Raw genomic sequence first — 21,344 nt, forward strand, 5'->3', positions numbered from 1 at the left:
GTCATTCATTTTGTTAATAGTTTAGGGTCAGAATCAAACTACAAAACTGTCAAATTTCTTGAAGCTACTTTGTAAAATTCTATTACTCATGCAACTGCAGTATACAAATTATCGATATAGTTAAAAAGTAGTGTATTCTCATTACTATCGTACTTAGACGTATACTATGAATGAACGTTATGTACATCCATTGTTGCCACTTTGCAGATAATATCTCCGTCGGTACCAAGCATTGTTAGTGTAATCATGTTTTCATTACTAGGTTCCGATGTAGATTCATCGGCTACTGCTAATGCTGTAGCCATCGTATACTATGTAGTCTATTTTTGTACTGTTTTTGGTTAGTTTTATCTTCTCAATATATTTTCTTTTCTTTCTTTCTACAATCTTCAAAAATCAGAATGTGCTTCGTTTTTAACATTCAATGTACATTCGTAATCTTTAAATCCTGTTCACAATATTTTCCGTGCACCAAAACCTTGGCTGACATGAAAAAATATTATAGCATTTTCTTAGGAATTGCAAAATAAATAGAACTATTTGTTTAACTGTTTCATTCGCGTGAACTGCAGTCATTTGCTGGAAGCTACATTTTAATATTGTTTATGGATGATTGTTTTAAACTACATTATTTCGTTGAAATATTTGAAAAGCTTGGTAGTCTAGAATTTGTTTATCCAAATGATTCATAAGTTCAAGAAAAAACAAAAAGAGCTGCTGTGGCTCACATCATAGTTTTATCGTTACCATAAAAAAGTATCGGAGTACACTTAAAGAGATCATAAAAGGACGTTGATAGAGCTCGACTGTTGAAGTAATGCCATGACATAATCGTCCCGGAAGATCGCATCCGCTTGGCGTGCCACCAACTCTGCATTATGTACAATATTTTTAGATACCATCATTTACGTTCTCTCTATTTCTGTTGTCTGTTTATTTATGTTTATATCAGTTTCTATGAATGAAAGTTTATTACTCTTTAGTTTGCCTTGATAGCATTCGTCTTTTCTACATCCTACTTTTATGTTTGGCTTGAATTGCGTATATATGCCACTATCTTTGCTCTTAATTGAGAAAACGATATGAATGAAATCCTTATGTTTGTATTATTAATGAACCTAGTGATAAACAGAGCGTTTATTTTCCGTCAATAAAGCCGTAGTTACTTGATAATTCGACTTTTGTTTAAAAACAATCATGTCGAGCAAAATAACAATTTATTGATATAAATTGAGATTGCAAAATTCCCTTGAAAACATTGGATTATTCTCATTGGCAATGATGTCAAGAACGACATATTTTGTTCCATACATATTCAAATTTTAAATGCTTTAATATTTTATACAAGTGGTGCAAATTTTTCGATCTACTTTCGGCCGTTATTGCATGCATGAATCAAAAATATGCAATCTTAAAATGATCTGTTCAATATATCAAGTTACCTAAAGGTTGTTTGTTCCATTATACGCATTATTAACTAGATACAACAAAGTGGTTGGCACACATCTGGTGTACACAATGCCGTTCGCGTCCATTACTCTGTTTTCTTTGCCATATTCGAAGTGACACTTAAGGTCTTTTACGTTGGAACAAGGGCACACGTATTTATCGATCTACACACAAACCTCAGGCTAAAATTCAAAAGGGCACAAGTGGTGCAGTGGTTTTGTATGAAATTAAAGGAGAAACCACCTTTTAATCATGAGATGTTTGACGATTTCTCCGAACCACTGCGTATTCGCGCAAGTGTTGCATAGATATGCCAAATATGTTGATCCATGCGTTTATTAATATTGATGCACGTTCAAGAGCGTAATTATTAAATGTAAATCAATCATAATCATTTTCAGATGAGCGTGACACGAAAGTGTCGTTTAAATCATTTTCACACTTGATTCCAACTTCAATTTCAGTTTCTTTATTTACTAGATGTGTATTATCTACACAGAAGACTTTCACACGAGTATTGTTTTGACGCTGTTCTTCAATTTCCAGATGAACGTCCGTGTGACGACGATGGACGCGGAGCTGGAGTTCGCGATCCAGCAGACGACGACTGGCAAACAGCTGTTTGACCAGGTCGTCAAGACCATCGGCCTGCGAGAGGTCTGGTTCTTCGGCCTCCAGTACACCGACTCCAAAGGCGACCTCACCTGGATCAAACTCTACAAAAAGGTTTGTTCTATCTGCAAAGCTAATATTCCCTAGTTCTTTACGCAATCAAAATATTTAAAATGAAGATACAACGTGCCAAAAATACTTAAAAGTCAAATATATGTGTCATCAAATTCACAATTTGGAAGCGGATTGTTAATAATGAGGTCAGAACGAATACGAGCATTTATAGATAAACAAGAGCAATAGCATCCGTTAGCACTAGCCTTGCATTAAACCCAATCTAAAATATCAGGAAAATGGAATATAACAAGCGCTGAAATGTATATCTAGATTCAACATCGTTCGTTTGAATCTGCCGCCTGTTCCGTTTACATACATTAGAGATGAATCTGCGTCTGTTTGCGTTGCAAAACCATCGCTAATGTTGCTGGACGGTGCATTAGCGTATAAATTGAGTGTGTTTTCTGCAAGTCGTGAGGGGGCGGCTATTGCCCGCCGCGAACCAAACGCGATGTAACGATTATTTTTAGAACAACCAGTGCGCCTAACAAGTTCAAGTTCGTTTTGTTTCTTGTTTGTGTACACGGCTATTTCGTGAGCTTGACTTGATAATATACCCGATTCGTATTTATCTTTTATGTGTTGACCGCAATCACTACTTTAATTGCATCTTTTAATGTTTTCTCCAAATAGTCGTGGTCAATGTGCAGTTAAGCGCCCGTTTCCTTTCGCGTAGTGCGTCGGCGCCGTTCAATTCTCATTCATTCGAAACACGTTTCCGTCATGTTGTTGTGCCACAAACAAACGATTCTGTGAAATTGTTTTCCTTTGCTCTTATCCTCGGCGCGACACTGACCCCGTATTGCAATGTCGACGTGTGCACAACATTACCGAATATATCATTACAGAGCCTCGAGCCTCCGCATTTTATCAGCAAGGTCAACTGCTTCATTTTAACTGCACAACTCTATAAATCATGAATATTCAAAGAGGTCATATTGCTTTCTTTCCTTCCAAAAGCATTTAGCAATGACTCCGATCGAATATTCAGTAGGTAACGCTGCGTTGGAATCTACCGTTTGTCATTCGATCCCCGTATAAAGACCTCAGTTTTTTGTTGTCTGCAGCTCTCAAAACTGCAAGTTATCCACCTCGGTCAATTGTATTGTATTGAGTCTCACCGCGGACTTACCTTTGTTAGAACATTTACTTGTGTTTGTTGTTTCTATGTCAACAGGTTTCTATTTGTTCTAAGCGGAATTAGGAGCGTCCCTTTATCAATGTGCTATTAGCTTGACAGGTTTTCGATAAGATTACAAAAACTAATAGTTTGACCAACCAGTTATTGTTTACCAAAGTTTCATTAAATTAGAAGCCTGCGATGTTCTCGCGTATACCGACAAATACTTAAGCGTCATAATCCATTCTGTTATTTTTAGGAATACTCATTTTCTGAAAATAGACGATTGGTCTGATACGATATCAGTTTCATTAGGACTTTGTACTATGTTCGCATATTTAAACGAAAACTAATCACGCTATCATTTAATAAAACGCTTTTTGAAGTTATTACTTTTTCTCTGAATTTGATGCGATGTTTAATTCTCTGATTTCATTCAAAGCACACAGATACTATGGCGAGAATAATATTTATTCCAAATGAATAATATAATAAGACGATTAGACAGCGGGTTATTTTTGACCTTGTACCAAGTGCAGAGATGTTCTTCACCCGGAGTCTTGGGTTTGTCCTATGTGCGGTCGTTGTCAGCCCACGTGCCGTATGTAAACAAGATCATTGAGCTACTATGTTTGATAAACCGGCTAAAGCTGTCGTCCGCAGACCACTTGCCTTGATTGGTAAATACCTAAAACATTTAGGCACTATTCGTAGACAGGTCACTAATGTCTTTTTGATAGCAGATGTGACACCAGGTGTTGCATTGTGCACAGTCCTTATAATTTATTTCTACATTTTGTCCTCTTGGGCGTCCTTAAGCCCACGAGATGTTTCGCAACCATTATTGTAAATTCACAGGTATAGTTTGATCATATCTACAGTTCTCTCATTATGCAGCGCAAGAACCAGTCTCTGGTATGTAGGCAAAATTCTCGACCTCCTTCTGTAATTTATGTCTCGTCTTATGTCCTTCGATGCAAGGGCGGCGCAAATCTGCATTGCCATTCGCATTGTTATAGCTAGTCTTCCAGCCATAAAAGCACTTGGCACCATGAACTTTGGCACTAGTTCCCCATTGTGTGACAATATGCGTGTCACTAGAAAATCGGTTAATTTATTCGTTGGAATAATGGGTTTTGAAATTCAATTTACGATGATATTACGGTACGTTGTTTATGATGCGATTTATTCAAACGTGCGCTCTCGTTCACTTTATCGGCGCTGGAAGATACGACTCAATGGACACTCAGCCTTACTTACCTCAATCACATTTACAAACCTTTCGCTTGAACGGCTGCGTGTCGCTAATTTCTCTCCTATGCACACGGTCAGCAATGTAAACAGATGTACATGCGGCTATCCCTCTCTGTCGCACGGTCATCTCAACACGTGTGACAGGGAACACTCGTTTGGTTAACATTGCCAGTTTTCACTGTAGGAAAACCTGACTAAAACTATGTAATTGCAGCAAATACTTGTTATGGCAATAGAAATCTTAGACATTGCATATAATGTTATATTGTTTATGGCAGAGCTGATATATTTGTTTTTAGTTTCTATCGCTTATATGTTGTAGCCATAACAAAGTGTATAAGATTTTTCAGAGTTCACATAAAGTATGAAACAAACAGCAATATATTATTGGTATCGACCTTTAATGCTTATTGCGAGCGATTGTTTCACCACACCTACATCAAATATTCCATAGCCAATAGAGGCGTGAGTCAGTGGAACGTAAGCACACGGCTTTCCACTCAGCCGGACAGGTAGATTGTAATAAACTTGTTACTCGTATATGGAATGTATTAAACTGCTTATATCATACGTAATCCTCCAAATATTTAGCCGGAAATCCGTAGTTCAGATAAAATTTTCGATGGCCGATAAAACTTTGTTTATAAACTCGTGCTAAAATCATCAACATAAAAATTGAATACAATATACTTGTTTAACAATTCTACAAAGTAGAACATTTAAACGTTCAATTTAAAATTAATAATTTTGAAAATGCGTCACATCTGGATTTAAAAGCTGAATCCGTTGAAGTCATGACAAACTATGATGTAATTTATAGAGCAAAATGAAAACGGTTGGATATTCCCACAAGGACCAACTGGCGTATGGCGGAGCGACGAGTGACTCATGTTCGGAAGCCCGCAGCTTGTTCTCGAATCCTGCCTACATCGATACCTACATGTGTTTGTGACGGCTTTTTGTTAATGGAATATTCTGATTGATTAACAATTTAATCATCGTTTAGCCGAAAATTCATATCATATCTCTTTCCTGCCATCATCGGATATTCTGTCCTATTTTCTATCGCGTGCCTCTTTGGCACCAGAATGGCTAGCATTGATAATATTATTTTACTTGAAATCTATTTTAAAATAATGCTCAAACATTGAATTGATAAGTTTACTCATATTTTCAAAACTGGCTGCTGATATCATTAGCATTTCTCTACCTTGAACGGTCATTCCAGAGTAGTTGTATAACAAGTTTGAAAGCAAATTAACGACTGGTAATGATTTATATAAAGATAATTTCTAATACTATGTGAAGAGGGCCTATTTATTTGCAAAATATAATTACAAAGAGAAATTAGAATCATTGAAAAATCACAATAAAATACTGTTGGTGTAATTGCAACAGGCACAACAACTAGCTAGATGAAAACTGCAATAGTATGCAAGAAGTGACAGCTTAATACGCGTAGCCTACAAATGCTGTAATTCAATTACACACGCGCGGGAAAGCTGCCTCACGTTTTTCTATTTGCCAAATCGTCGCGTTGCATATCGTTTGTGGAAACGCAATTGTTGCTATGTACAAGTTCTGAATTATCTTCAAGAGTTCTTTATTCTTACTCTCTCTAGTCTTTACTGTCCTAAGGGAGCATGGTCTGAAAACGGTTCGCTCAAATGTGTCCTGTGAACTTGTCTAGTCACCATGGTCCCATGATAAAACTGTTACATGGACGATACTACTGTTAATTATAGTGTGTTGAACTATGCTGCACAGCCTAGATTCCCCAGGACATGCCATACTGTTTAAGGGTTTCCGCTGTTACGCAGTGGTCTTACATACTATATTATAAATACATGTCATGTATCGCACTTACGTAACCGGTACCTGCGGCCTCGCGCGACATGTGATAATCATTGTGTGGCAATCGCTTTTCTACTCGACATATTTACGTCCCCACCCTTTACTGTTTTCTTTGATTCATGCTCTTTTAGTTATTTACCTTGATCTCCAATTCGTTGATGTTCAATTATTATTCCTTTACCGCCAAATTCTGCTTCATTCAAGAGTGTATCATCTCCAGTAAGCTGTGTCATCTTATCTTTTTTTGTTTGCTGTTACTTTTCATCATAACTTACATACACTTTGACTCAATAAATGACTCAAGATGTTTATGATGATGACGGTCAATGATGTCACCCCCATATATTATTACAAGTTCAAATAAAATATATAAATTAGTAGGAAAATAACATAGAAGTATTGCCTATTTCCTTAAGTTTTCCTGTAGAATGAAGTATTGTGTGCCTCGCTGGGCGTGTTGAGAAACTTATATCATTCGCTTTCTTTTTCTTCCGCCAACTTGTTTTAACTGAAGTTGTATGTGTGTCGGTCTTCACTTATGTTAGATTAAATAATCGTGTCTAGGGTCTTCTTAATGTTCGTGTATATTTAGAAGTTATTAATATTTATGTCTGACGTTTTTCGGTTAAATTAAGTTTTAAGGCTCAAGTAGTCTTCTAAAAGTATTTTGAACTTCCTCAAACATGCTCATATTTGTATGGTCGTGTTGATTCATCTGGTGACGGCGTCGGTCTGACTAAACGGCAGTTGATAACTTTAATACCGCGAACCGTTATTAATTAAACACATTCCGAAATCGTTACTCACAATAACTATTAAGTACCAGAAATTGATTGTTCTATTTCATAGAACTCTAAATATATTATAGTGGCAGTGCTACATGTATTTTCTAAGTATTGGCACGTGATAACTTCAACTGATGTAGAAGTATTCGTTATCCAATTTGTCATGCCAATGACTGCAAACTCTGCAATAATTTTGCTAATTACTGCTGTGTATCACAAATTAAATTAATTTTATCTGATTTTGTATCACAAAAATGTAGATTTCAAAATTTAATTATACTTATTTATCCAGAAATCTTCTATCGGGTTTTGATTATCAAAATTCTACGACTTTTTCTCTAGCAATCTATTTGACTTTGATATCAAAATAGTAGCATTGTGTTTGTTTGAAGGCGTGGGTTTTTTGTGATGAGTATGAGTATCATGATTAAATAACAGCTGTAGCTCTTCAGGCTCCATAATTATTTATATCGATGACTTAATCGTTGCATTTTGGTCCTCAAAGAGTTTTGCACCTGTGAAGGCAACTTTATCAGGAGGCGATTACACACGCATTCCATTTAATATTATAGTTGCATAGATATTATGTACAAAGCCTCCCACACGTCGGTTTAGTCGGCGGTATCTTCGCATTATATCACCCATCTGTCTCGTGTTTGCCATAGTCATTCATGTGTCAGATTCCGGTTCTCATAGGTAAAATGCCACGGTCGAACGCCTGCTAGGCGTAGGTACGACTGTTGTGCTTTCGTACATCTTATACTTGTGTCGATACGCGGCTTGGCTTCAAGCAGCTCCACCTACTATCCTGTTGAAACGTTACAATTCATTTGATCAACTAAATGTTTTACGTCAAGAGCTGCAGAATCGTTTAAGACGTTTATCCTTGTGAAATATAGACAGACAAGATACACGTGATGCTCAAACAGCAATTATGATGAATTTAATATCCACCAATAAATAAATATAAGAGACGTAAACTTGCCTAGTCATTGTTCTATACTGGAACTTTATGGTTAACAACCTACTCATTCTCAGTTCACTTTATTACGATTGCTTTTATTGCATCCCTCGCTATCGTAGTAATAATAAATTGAAATAGGTAAATTTTCGTCGTGCGCCATTTCCGCTAATAACGTTCTGAGTAGCTATTGTGCTTTCTGAGTATTTTAAATTACTTCGTATACTGAGTCATTCAATCGCCTGCATATTGTTTCTATGTCATCCAATGTGACTTTGTGTTTGTTTAAAAAATCCGTTTACAAAGTCTGGCCAAGTCCACATGGCGATGAGATCACTCTCATACAAAAACCCAATTTTCTTACACATTGTACCAAATTCTTTATTTATGATAATACCATTCATGCTACTTCGAATAAAAATTCATCAGCTTATAAATCCACGGTTGGCTATTCGCAACTCGCTTTCTAAGAGCAATAAAGAACTCGATATTAACATAATTAAACCTTCGTTCTGATGATTTCGTCATTCAAAGTCGCGGTGGGACCAAACGAAAATTGCGATGACACATTGCAGTGTTTCTGTTCGCCATTACGCACCATTAAAATAAATTTTACATAGTTAGCTTCTTCCATTATCTTACTCGTGTCACGTAGTAACACAGATTTTTAAAATAAACATCGTCTATTTATCTAGTCACTTACGTGAGAAATTGTTTTGTTTTCGATATGTTAAAATCGTCACATGAAAGATGTTCGTTCACAATTTGGAAATTCCAAAGACTCCTTTGACTGGGAATTTGTTTTCGATAGGACCTACTGGCTCCATATCTCCCGCAGCATGACTGGCGTCGTCCACGGCACGCGATCTCATTCTCGACGTGCGTGGAATGCTGCTTTTTGTCGCACCTGATCATTATGATTATCGTCGCGTATGAGACATGGACCCGATAGATTTAGGGCAGCCTAAACACTCATATCGCCGTCAATTATGGCTCTTCCTGCATTACCAGCTCCTTTAAACAATTTTGGTGCCACAGGCGATGCAATAATTGATAATATTTCACTTGTCTAACAAACTTTTAAACCACTTTGTCGGAATGGCCTTTTCGTTCTTTATGATATTCTAAATAATTTTGCAAGTTTTGCATGACGTACATAAATCAAACTTAATCAAGTGTGCAGGTGCCATCCCTGCGGCGTTGTGACGCTAAGGTTGCGTCACGTCACGACGCCGGAATTTTATCATAGATATTGAAGTGTGCCTAGAATTCAACGATTACTTAATCACTTGCCAGCTATCTGCCTAACCTTGAGGCGTATCGGTGCAAACTCAGAAAACTTTGACAACTGCTGTGCGATGCACACGTTTTGTTTTTAATAGGTACTTTATAGCTGTTCAAGTGGATAAAACACTTCTCCACTATCCGTTAGTTAGTAGGTACGTGTTCTGTGTATCTATGAGCAAGCACGCACGTATTCGCCGTACCCAAACGATATGGTAATATAAACTCAATCCAAGAATACTTCACTGGTCTTTTGATCTTTTTCTTGAGATTCCTCGGTGTTATGCAAGTTATATCGTATGACTAAGACAGCGTCTTATTAATTTATCTTTAGAAATTGTGCTCGTGAAGGTATTTGGTTGGTAAAACGTCTTCTCTTATCATACATCAACGCTGACACGTTGCTAGGTCAGCCGGTTGCTAACTCGCGAAGTTCCGTTTCGACCGCTTGCCGACATTGCTTGCCCACTTTCTTTACACTTGGCGGCGAAATTCCGATTGAAGTTTGACGGGTATTTTAGGTTGTAGTTATGGCACTTATAGCATGTTTGTGGATGTCGAAGGTACAGGCAACAGGTTCAAACGTACATGAAGCGCGGTCAGCGAAGCGCAACAGTGCGCCCGCGTGACCTCGTTCCCACGCCGAATGCCAGCCACCAGGTGCGATCATCACGACTATCCACCATACAATACCGTGCCCTTGACTACGTTAAACAGGTGCCCATTATGCAAAAATAATTGAACAAACTTGCTGAACAAACTGACGGATGACACGTCGATTGTTACATCAAGTCATTATTTCCGCGAGACGCTCGTTCTGAACTCTGATGACTTCATTTAGTGGGTTAACGAGGTTTTCTATAAGTTGGTGCGTACGGTAGACGGGTGAAAGTGCCATGACGGCATCTGCAGACGACCTTGCTTGTCTCCTTAACGCATAACAATACGTGTCGGGTGTCATACGCGGTCTATAGAGAACCCGATTTGCGGTCGACGCGTACTTGGGGCGAGCTGTGAACTTCACATGATATCGAGTTCAGCCACGTTCATATGTTGCAGCTGTTGTTTCATGATAACAGAAGTACGAAGCTTCGTAGAGATATACTAAGGTAGAGTAGCTATAGCATCTTTGCGGTTTCCATTTCCGATTCAATCATTTCAATAGGGTTTTTTCCTTATTATCGATATACCTGTAGGTACTGTATTTCCATGTATTTATTTCTAGAATGGACAAAATTCTGACTAAAACCACATCAAAGAATTTTCCTCTTAATGAAGGCAATTGTGCCAATGCAACAGTTGAGAGAAGGGTCGAGCAAGGTGGCGAGCCATGGCGTCGCTCGCGATCTGGGTTACAGTAGACAGAGACAACAGCGCGGTCATCTCTGTCTGACACTGCGCTATTGGATGACACACTGATGCGTGTGCGAATGCATACATGATTAGAACTTATTGATAAAATCCCCGACTGTATTTTTTATCCATTTTCTGTTTACTTTTCCTCGTAATGTAACCCCCTTCTCTGGAATTTGTAGAACCTACAGTCGTGATCTTATTATCAAGCAGGTTTATGCTTACATCAGTGTTACCTTCATCGATGTTTACGCAAACGATTTTCACAAAATTTTCCTTATCGGAACGTGTTCGCATGTGTAAAGTACTCGTAGTTTGAGCACTACTTTTCACACTAGAGTTTCGTTTCCAATCTGTCGTTGATGTAATCACGTACACATCGAATACGCTTACGGAATGTCAGAGAAAATTTTAGAATTCCCATGAGAATCTTATGTTTCAATTTCAATTACTATTCGTATAAAATTGAAGCAAATAAAAGCAAAACTTTTCCACCACAAGCTGTCATAAATTTTTCTTTAAGAACTCGTAGGTGCAGGTGCCTAATGAAGTGTGTTTTATTGATCCGACAACGGGTTTGCGACAATCCAAACATTCCATTAGAATTGATTGACACCAATGCAATCTTTATCATCGGTATTCGCGCACAAGAACAGCTGATTGTGCGCCGATCATTGACGGGGTCGACGACCGTACTTTCGCCGCTCCCACGACGCTCGTTGCTTAACGTACTAGCGTCTAAGACGACGCTGACTGGCCGATCTTAGAACTCACATACTTGTGCATAGTCATTTTAGCGGCCACACATCGTTTACTAAACTGTCATGGCATATCTCCACTCAAGCTGATCGCAATGCTAGCATCTCTTTGACATTGCAAACTATTTTTGCCACGTACATATTTATCTTAATGTGTTTCGGAATTGCTAGCCGCAGTAACAGCGTTTTAATTTTAAATGACGTCAATAAATGGTGTATATCTATGTATGAATAACCTTGTAGATCTGGAATTTAAGGATTTTTAATTTCTATAAAACTTATCGGCACTGACTTCTAACAAGAAGTAGAACAGTTTAAAAACAGAGGACGCTATATGTACTGACAGATTATGTGGTTGTTATTAAGCCTGAATCCATAGTGGAGAAAACGGGCAAGGTACTTTCTTCTGCTGTAAAGAAACTTATGACACCCGAGGAGGAAGATGAAGAAGCTGCCTACGACAGAGCCGATGATCTGGTAAGACCAGATTCTGAAGCTAGGACAGCACCTAGAGGCCACGCTGTCTAGGTAAAACAGCTAGAAACTGTAGATAACGTAGTACCGCTACTGCATAATAAAGTACACAATGCTCTTGAATTTGAAGAAGCTATATCTGGGTGTATCAAGTGTTTGGTAGGAGTAGTTATCGCGAGTGTCCGTGACGTCAAGCGTTGCGTCAATATTATTTAAGGCTGATTTATCTATTGCTATCAAATTGTAATTTTGCTATTTCGTGGTCTTGTTTAAAGATTTTAGGAAACCCTTCTTGGCCAATGTTTAGGGCGTTCATTTGTTTATCTGATTCAGTATCAAAGGCCTATACAAGATCTATTACATCTGTAATAGAAGCAGCTGCACCATTCCACGGCACTGTATATTAAATTACTTGTAATCTAATAAGTATCGTTCTCGTTTGATCATAATTCAATAGTACCAATTCATAACTAAGTTGATTCGTTACGTTTAGTTAGGTGATTCTGTCCGGTCAATCTGAAAACCTGTGGAATGCGTATAGACGTTTAATTAGGAATAGCAAGGATTGAAAATTTTATGGTTAATGTTATGCTCTTTTCCTTTGAAATCATAAATTAAAAGTTTAATTCGGTTAATAAATCAAGAATATTTTTTTCACAGCTTAGGGGCGTATTTGTATTGGCAACCTACGCCTACATCACTATATAAAAAAACGATTATAGTTACTTACGTCATGCGTGATCATCAGTTATATGTTGACGACATCATCATCGTTTTTTGAAAGTAATACTTAATGTTCATAAATTATTTCAATCAATTAGAGTAATAGTAAGTGAGATTACGATTTAGTCTTTAATGAAAATCATCATGACTGACTGATAATTTACAAATTAGGCGGTCGTCAAAGTCACTTATCAGGTAAGATATGTTTTATGGTGAATTCGATCGTATAGGGCTTTGCCTATCGAATTACCACTGAGATACAATGTTACCAATATTTCAAGAAAATGGATTTTCTATACAAGGAGCAGAAGTACCGTGTCCTTGAATCAGTACTTAAAAGGTTTTACAGATAATAGTAAAACATGACTTTGAGCATTTAACAACTAGCATTATCAGAACTACCTTATATAAACATGCACATTCTTAGACACTTAAAGAAAACACAAGTTCCTATGATTTTGTTTTGTAAACATACAACTATTGTTACTAAGGGCACGTCTGTAAAAATAAACATGCACTTTAAAGCTATAGGTTTTTATCTACAAAATATATCTATCATGAATTGTAGGTTAATCCCTGACGCAAAAACAGATAAAAAGTAAATTATGACTAAGATACTGGTAGACATATTAAATATGTTTTGCTTCGCGGAATGTATCAATTCTGAGAAAGTTGATATTGTAAAGACAATCGGAGTTATATCTACTTAGTAACTATCTCCTTCACTTAAGAAACATAGGTAGTCTTTCATTTCTAGATAAAGTTTATCAACAGTACAGTCTACCTAAACGTTTTATAAGAACAAAAGTGTTACAGTAGACTCAGTAAATCAGTACCTATTGTATTTACTTAGTTTTTGTGAAATCTTGTCATAAGTGTCCCAAATATTAATTTATGAATTTCATAAAACCTTGAGTAACGCTCACGCAGAGCTTTGCATAAATTCCCAATAGGGTTTAAATGTTGAGTATGCCTTATAAAGCGATTAGCACACCGTTTACCTCGCTCCCCATATCTTGCCGCGATATATCTTATCGTTGATCTCCATCTGTTTAGCTGGCCCACAATATTTAGTATTTTAAATATTTATGTAATATTATTTCGTGGAAATGTTGGGCAAGTTAAATAATATGTACTTTCTCAGGTATTTTGTAAACGACTCTATGTTAGAAGTACTTACAAGTGTATTATACAGCCGCAGAAATAGTTCGCACAGAACTAACTTATTGGATTTTAGTACAATGAACTAAAGTTCACTCTAGTTTACAATGCGAAGACCTCAATAATGCCTAAATTATGCCTCAATTAAAAGAAATGGCCCATAATCGTTTGAATTAGCTAATTTAGCCTTTAAGTAGAGAGCTGTCATCTTCACAATGATCTCAGCTGTCCCATACCGGTCAATGACCTTTCATTAACAGAAATCTTAAACGATAGAATTCTATTAACCCACTTAGGGCCCCTACGCACTGTGCGGTTAGCCGGAGTGCGGTCAGCCGTCCGGATAACCGTAGGAAGCGGTTGCGCTTGCGGTTAGCCGGGTGGCGGATAGCCGCAACTCCAACCGGAAAGTGCGTTTAGAAACCGTAGTAGTTTGCGGTTGGATCGGCTCATTTCCAAGATGGACGTCGAAGATGTCGCAGCTATTTATTATATTTACTCGCGTTATAAAAAGAAACAGAAAAAAAGGTACTGGGTGCATCCTTATTTGCAAACTCGAGATGAAAGCAAGCATTTTGAATTGTTTTTCGAAGAGCTCAAAAAGTATGGAGACAAGTTTTTTGGATATACTAGAATGAGTCTGAAATCGTTTGAAGAACTTTTGAACATATTAAAAACCAATATAACAAAGCAAAATACACAGTTTCGAAATTGCATTAAGCCGGAATTAAAGTTAACATTAGTGCTAAGGTAAGAAAAATAAATTACACTTTGTATGTGGTTAATTTATTATTATTTATGGTTCAAAGAAAGTGGGTTCACATTTTAATCATTGTCATTATCATTTAAAGAAAAAAGTTCCAAGTAAGACGAGTGTTCACTATTTTGAGACTCTTGGCCCGTTGATAATGGTGATTGTACATCCAAGTTTTGCGACGGACTCGCTGCGGACGCTTGAGAATGTGGTCGTCCGAATTCCGACGGATACATAGGCTGACTGTTGGGATTATTTCTCGAATACTGCGTCGTTTGGTATCCACGATAGGAATTGGGCCTTGAAGAACTCCACTGTGTGTTTGCATAGTAATCAGAAAAATGTTGTGCGTCATTAATTACTCTTAAAATATCTAACTTGGTTTGCATTCGTAGGTGATCGGGTATTTTCTTAAAATCCTTTACCAATGACAAGAAAAAGGCGATCGTTGTCATCATCCAAATTTTTTTTTTCTAAATTTTTACTTAAAACTCCGACTAACTGTGCACCAATGTGGTCTTCATTATTTCTCTTTCTTTTCTTTGATGCCAATACAGTATTTGATGAAGGATTGTCTTCATCCCGTGTAGTTGTCCCAATATCTTCATTTACTGTAGCATTACCGTCTGTGCGATTAACAGTTACTGTATCTCTTATAAATAAAAGATTATCATAAAATATATAAGATTCCTTTTTCGCTGCAGACCCACTCGGACTTATCCTTGCTTTATGGGTCTTTACAAAAGCGTCGCGAATGTTCCGCCACTTTTTTTGAATATTGAGACCTGCAATAAAGAAAATTTGTTTTAGATATTTGGCAACGGGGTGCTCATTCGCTGAATTGCATTACATATTTAGGATTGGAGTTAGCACAGTCGCCGAAATAGTACGAGAAGTATGTGCCGCGATATGGTTTTGCTTAAAAGAAATATGCCTACCAGAACCAACGGAAGAAAAGTGGCTTCAAATTGCAAATGATTTCTCTAACCGAGCACATTTCCCTCACTGCATTGGGGCTTGTGATGGGAAACATATAAGAATTATAGCACCTAACAATAGTGGATCAATGTGCTTTAATTATAAGAGCTTTCATTCTCTGGTTTTGATGGCAATTTGTGACAGCAGCTTCAAATTTATTTTAATTGATGTTGGAGCATATGGCAGATTCGGTGATTCAGCAATATTTCAAAATTCGAGCTTTTATAAAAATGCAGGAGAATCGCTTGAACATCCCTGAACCTGCACCGATTTCAGAATCTAATAGCACTAGTTTTCCCTACGTCTTTGTAGGAGATGAGGCATTTGCCTTAAAAACTATGATGCGCCCATATCCAAGACGCGATTTAAATGTTACAAGAAGAACGTTTAACTATAGGCTTTGCAGAGCTAGACGTTATATTGAATGTACTTTTGGGATACTTGCGAATAAATGGCGGATTTTCCATAGACCCATTAATGTTAATACCGATTTAATTAATGATATTATTAAGTCTGCGTGTATTTTACACAACTTCGTGAGAGACAAAGATGGGTATTCTTTTGAAGACTCATTAAATAATCCACTGACTGAATCAATTGCTCGGGATAGTGTGCGCAGAAACAATACAACTGCTTTGAGATATCGAGAATTATTTGCAGATTATTTCATGAACGAAGGGAGGGTAATCTGGCAAGATAATTTCATTTAAATATGCTGAGACCTCAGATCAAAGAAATATAGGCAGATAGAACGTGCGCGAACAACAAAGTGACGCCAGATTTTATGTATGTGCGCGGCAGCTATATATTTTGTTCAGTTAAATTGTTCTCAAATATTGTAGTTAAACACAGTAAATTAATAAGCTATTTAATTAATAGGTTTTTTAATTTTAAAATATAAACAATTTATTATAACAATCAACATAGGTATTTATTAAAATAACTAGCTTCCGCCCGTGGCTTCGCCCGCGTCGAGTTCGGTTATATCGCGTTTCCAAGAGAACTCTTCAAAAGTCCGGGATAAAAACTATCCTATGTTCTTTCTCAAGGTCAACTCTATCTCTGTACCAAATTTTATAAAAATCAGTTCAGTGGTTTAGACGTGAAAGCGTAACAGACAGACAGATAGTTACTTTCGCATTTATAATATTAGTAGGGATTCAACCCCTATTTCACCCCCACACTGGTAAAAAAAAAAACTTTCAAAATGAACAAACGATTTTTTGTTTCTTATGACGTGATATTTGACGAACTTGTATACTAACTTTCAACCCTTATTTCACCCCCTAGCTGGTCGAAATTTCAAAAATGCTAGAACAAATGTTTAATGATTTCTTATCAAGTGCTTAAATATAAAATTTCATGGTTTTATCTTTTGAAATTAAGAAAGCCCATACTAACTTTCACCCTCTATTTCAACCCCTTCATCCCTTTTTTTCGAAATAAAAAGTAGCCTATGTTCTGTCTCGGGGTCTAAAGATTGTCTGTACCAAATTTCATCAAAATCGGTTGCGAGGTTTAAGCGGGAAAGCGTAACAGACAGACAGACAGACAGACAGAGTTACTTTCGCATTTATAATATTAGTTTGGATTATTATTTAGTTTAGTCTTAGGAAATTACGAGTAGGTATCTCGCTTTAATTTTAAACTTTAACAGCCTTTGTTTTGCACCAATTTCTTATAATATTGTTGTTTAGCGTCATCATCAGATCCTGACCTGATGACTATGAGATCAACTGGCAACTATGCCGCGTCGAACAAAAAAAGAATCACGTAAATCGGTCTATAAACCTCGGCGTAATCGATGTACATACACAAAAAAAAAACATACCGGCCGACAACCTCCTCATTTTTGGGAAGTCGGTTAAAAATATTCGTCATGAATTTAAATGCAACATCGATGTTTCTTATACACAATACACATTCCCCTAATTCAGGGTAATTTTCCCGTCATAGCTACTGGTATCACAAACGATTTACTGTCAAGGTTTTGTGTTCAAGTGAGCCGAAAATATTTTACGGAAAATAAATACGAAAACAATAATAATAACAAGAGTTATCTGTGGACAGATATCCCATCTTGTTTTCTTAGTTTTGTGAACAACTTTGCAGTGTTTAAACCACAAATTACTAAATAGTTACTACCTACGTAACAGATAAATCACTCCATACAAAAGTCCATACCTACTGTTATAAGCACCTACAAGTTCCCCAACTACCTAAAATTCCTAGCTGCGTTATAAAATGAACCTTAAAAGCTCGAGCGCTTGATTATTAATATTATTATTCCATACTGTCTATATGGTATATTCGAGCACAAGTGCCATACCCCCTGTTACAACTTCGCCGAGTGCTGATACATACCTAAAATTGGTTTCTGCGTAGCGACACGCGTAATGTTCCGAGTCGTCATTACTGATACATACCTAACGATCTCTGATGTTAAAATCATAAAGTAGATAAGTATTAATTTATAAAAAAAAATAGAATTACTAAATAAGTTCATACATATAACATGTTTCTAAATACCCATAATTTTTTTCTTACAATAGTCGCATATAAACCAACACAAGTCAAACTAATCCATCAGTTTGTTAGGTAGCTTAAAAAACCTAATAAAAACCAACAGCACAACAGGCCACGAAATAAAAATAATCAATATTGGAGCGCGCGCGCCGCGTGTGACTGTTGAAAGCCCTGAGCCGCGTGGGGCGACCGGCGGCCCAGCGAGCGGTAGGCATTTATCGCGCGCAAGTACGTCGAGTGACAGAGCGGTACTGTCGCGAGTTTGTATTCGCTTTTGATTTTGTACCTATTTGCTTTGGTGGACACACGCGTGTTCTGAGCGCTCTATCTGCCTATTTCTTTGATCTGAGGCTGAGACAATAAAGAAGATGGATCATCATCACTAAAACAATATTTTCAAATAAACTGATTGGCACTTACCAAGTTCTTTTTTTTTATCCTGTGATAAATCAGCTCCATAAATCTCCACCAACTCTTCCCAAGCTTTTGAACGTAAGTTTTTATCGGAATATTCTGCGGATTTAGTATTCCAGATTGCTGGCCTATTTTGTATCTCGACTATAAATTTTTCGGTATCGAAATCCATTATCAGAATGCGCGAATGTTGGTGAACACGTGTACCGTCAATGGCGGGCAACCGCAAACTAGCTTATCCGCGTAGTGTGTATAGCGACCGTCCGGCTGGCCGCCGGTCGGGCCGCAGCGCTCAGAACGACCGGAGCGGTCGGGCGGCAGCCGCGTCGTAGTGCGAATGAAAACTACATTCTCATACAAACCTTTTGTTGCGGTCAGCCGCACGGCTGACCGCATTCCGGCTAACCGCACAATGCGTAGGGGCCCTTACAAGTACCTTCGAAGTGACGTGGCTATAGCCGGGTGTAAAATGAGTCCCCATTAACAATTCGTTCTACATTATTTAAACAGCTTACTGCCAATTATAGACGTTGTTCTTATGGCTGCGTTTAAATAGAGTGATTTATTAAGACTGCTAGTAACCCTTGGTAGAAGTTGAATTCATTTACTTATTATTCTGTAGGTCTTTTAACTCCAGTTGACATCGTTTCAGAGTTTTCGAAAGAGCTGGTCATATGAGAATGCTTCGACCGTTGGTTGATGACTTCTTCTGATGATGCTAAACCTAGTTGAAATTAATTTTGATAGTGTGTCAGTAAGCTAATAAATGTTGATGATATTAGTTTTATGTGCACAAAAACTGTAAGCTAATAATAATATTTTTATTATAGTCGTGAGAAAATGTTAACTGCTATATTTGACAAAGTTACCCTTCCTTGTAGAGCGGCTACTATTAAGATATTACAATGTAAAACAAAAATACGTAGAATGGCCCGTATTATGCTAGAAAACCAAACCATGAATGTTCTTCTTCAAAAAGTTTTTATTTTGAGTTGCGTTTTTCATTTTGTTTTATTGAATGATGAAGTTAAGCCAGATAATGGCGATGAATTGTAATTAATTGTTGCCTTTTTAACGCTTCCCCTGGATTACGTGGCACACAACGAAGTCAGGGTCGCTACCGTTCTCGAGATGGGTAAGATTAACACGACAATATTTCTGTTTGTACTTTATGTTGTGTGTGGTAGTTTGTAATTAGGTGAACACTGAAATATTTACAATAAGCTAGCTACGTATAACTATATTCCAGTTGTAGAAAACACAAAACTCTAGCTCAAGTTTTATGCTTCTTTTTCTAAAAGAATACCCGGTAATACGATAAACATCGAGTATCCAAGATGTGGCGATAACGCAGTGTTGTAATATGTAATTAATTAAAATGACTAGAGCCTCGTCGGCGACCTTGCGTCCTCGTATCTTATCTGTGCTAACGTTAATGTGTTTGCAGGTGATGCAACAAGACGTAAAGAAAGAAAACCCGCTGCAGTTCAAGTTCCGCGCCAAATTCTACCCCGAGGATGTCGCCGATGAACTTATACAGGAGATCACACTTAAACTGTTCTACCTTCAAGTAAGTCCACCTTTTAATATTTTTTCCCAAAACCATAGTCTGGTAAAGACTATGTATGCCATTCTTCATATTTACGCAGGACTTATTAGAATTGTAAACGTATATATGTGAACGTATTTGTAAATAGTTGTTGGTGTGCCTAAATAAATAAATAAATAAATAAATAAATTCTATTGAATGAAGATTTGGTCCAAATGTGTCAGTTTCCAATTGTTGAATCAACTAGCTATAAAAAGTACATACCATTTAAACATTCTGAAATAATAAGCATTGCAGAACATAGAGACTAACAACAAATACCTCTTCATAATAGTATTTACGTTAACGTGCGCCTACCAAGAAAATTAATAGAATAATTCTAAGTAACAAATCCACTTATGTGTTTACATTAACAACACAAATAAATTACAGTTAATGCGGTAGGGTCAGGGCCCGCAACCTGCCATTACTGCGATTGTAGCGTTTAGCCCTGCTTCCATTGTTGGACCTTAAGTATTTGTATGTTCTCCATAATTGCCCATTTGATGCCATTTCCGTGCTCACTCGGCCAAGAAAGGGCTTGTGTTTAAATAAGTCCAGTCATAGTTGATTTGAAATTGCAGTCAATGCCTCTTCACAAAATTTCTTCAAATCAAATTAGCACTATTCAATAAAACTTCAATAAGGAAGTCCTCAAATCAATGAGCTATTAAGTGGATTCGGTACAAATGCGGGCGATTTTCGCGACGCATCGTTTTACAGTTTCGGACATCCTTTTAGGCGCTTGGTTCAAAAGCATTTTAGCTGAAAGCTGCTAAAACGAGTCTCAAAATTCTTCTTCATCTTTATAAACTTTTCTCACGATGTTCCAATCCTCTACCAGGTCAAAAACGCGATCCTATCGGACGAGATCTACTGCCCGCCGGAGACGTCGGTACTCCTGGCTTCATACGCGGTGCAGGCGCGGCATGGTGACCACAACCCTTCTGTTCACGGCCCCGGCTTCCTCGCCAACGACCGTCTGCTGCCACAGCGAGTCACTGACCAGCACAAGGTAAGGTGTTCTGATGTATAGCTGCTGAAGAGCGAAGAGTTATCATAGATTGTAGAACGCAAAAATTGCACCATTTCTAGCCAAGTTAGCAAAAATATATTAATTTACTAATTTCTGTGTCATGTCTGTTTAGTGTTTCGGAAGGTAGGTTCATTGATAGGTCC

General features: G+C 37.4%; 1 protein-coding gene across 3 annotated transcripts in view; it reads left to right on the forward strand.

Annotated features, from left to right (window-relative positions):
* Nucleotides 1–21,344, forward strand: part of LOC110382127 (moesin/ezrin/radixin homolog 1) — a 38,981-nt gene that overhangs the window by 13,215 nt on the left and 4,422 nt on the right. For 2 of the 3 annotated variants that reach the window (XM_049838745.2, XM_049838743.2), the window contains 4 exons: nt 1,996–2,175; nt 19,686–19,712; nt 20,025–20,147; nt 21,010–21,180. In XM_049838745.2, coding sequence (XP_049694702.1) covers nt 1,996–2,175; nt 19,686–19,712; nt 20,025–20,147; nt 21,010–21,180 — 501 coding nt within the window. Of the gene's footprint in view, nt 1–1,995; nt 2,176–19,685; nt 19,713–20,024; nt 20,148–21,009; nt 21,181–21,344 lie in introns of those variants that run through there. The other variant, XM_064037197.1, reaches the window with a different exon arrangement.

This window comes from Helicoverpa armigera, chromosome 12, assembly GCF_030705265.1.
Source record: "Helicoverpa armigera isolate CAAS_96S chromosome 12, ASM3070526v1, whole genome shotgun sequence".
Lineage (NCBI taxonomy): Eukaryota > Metazoa > Arthropoda > Insecta > Lepidoptera > Noctuidae > Helicoverpa > Helicoverpa armigera.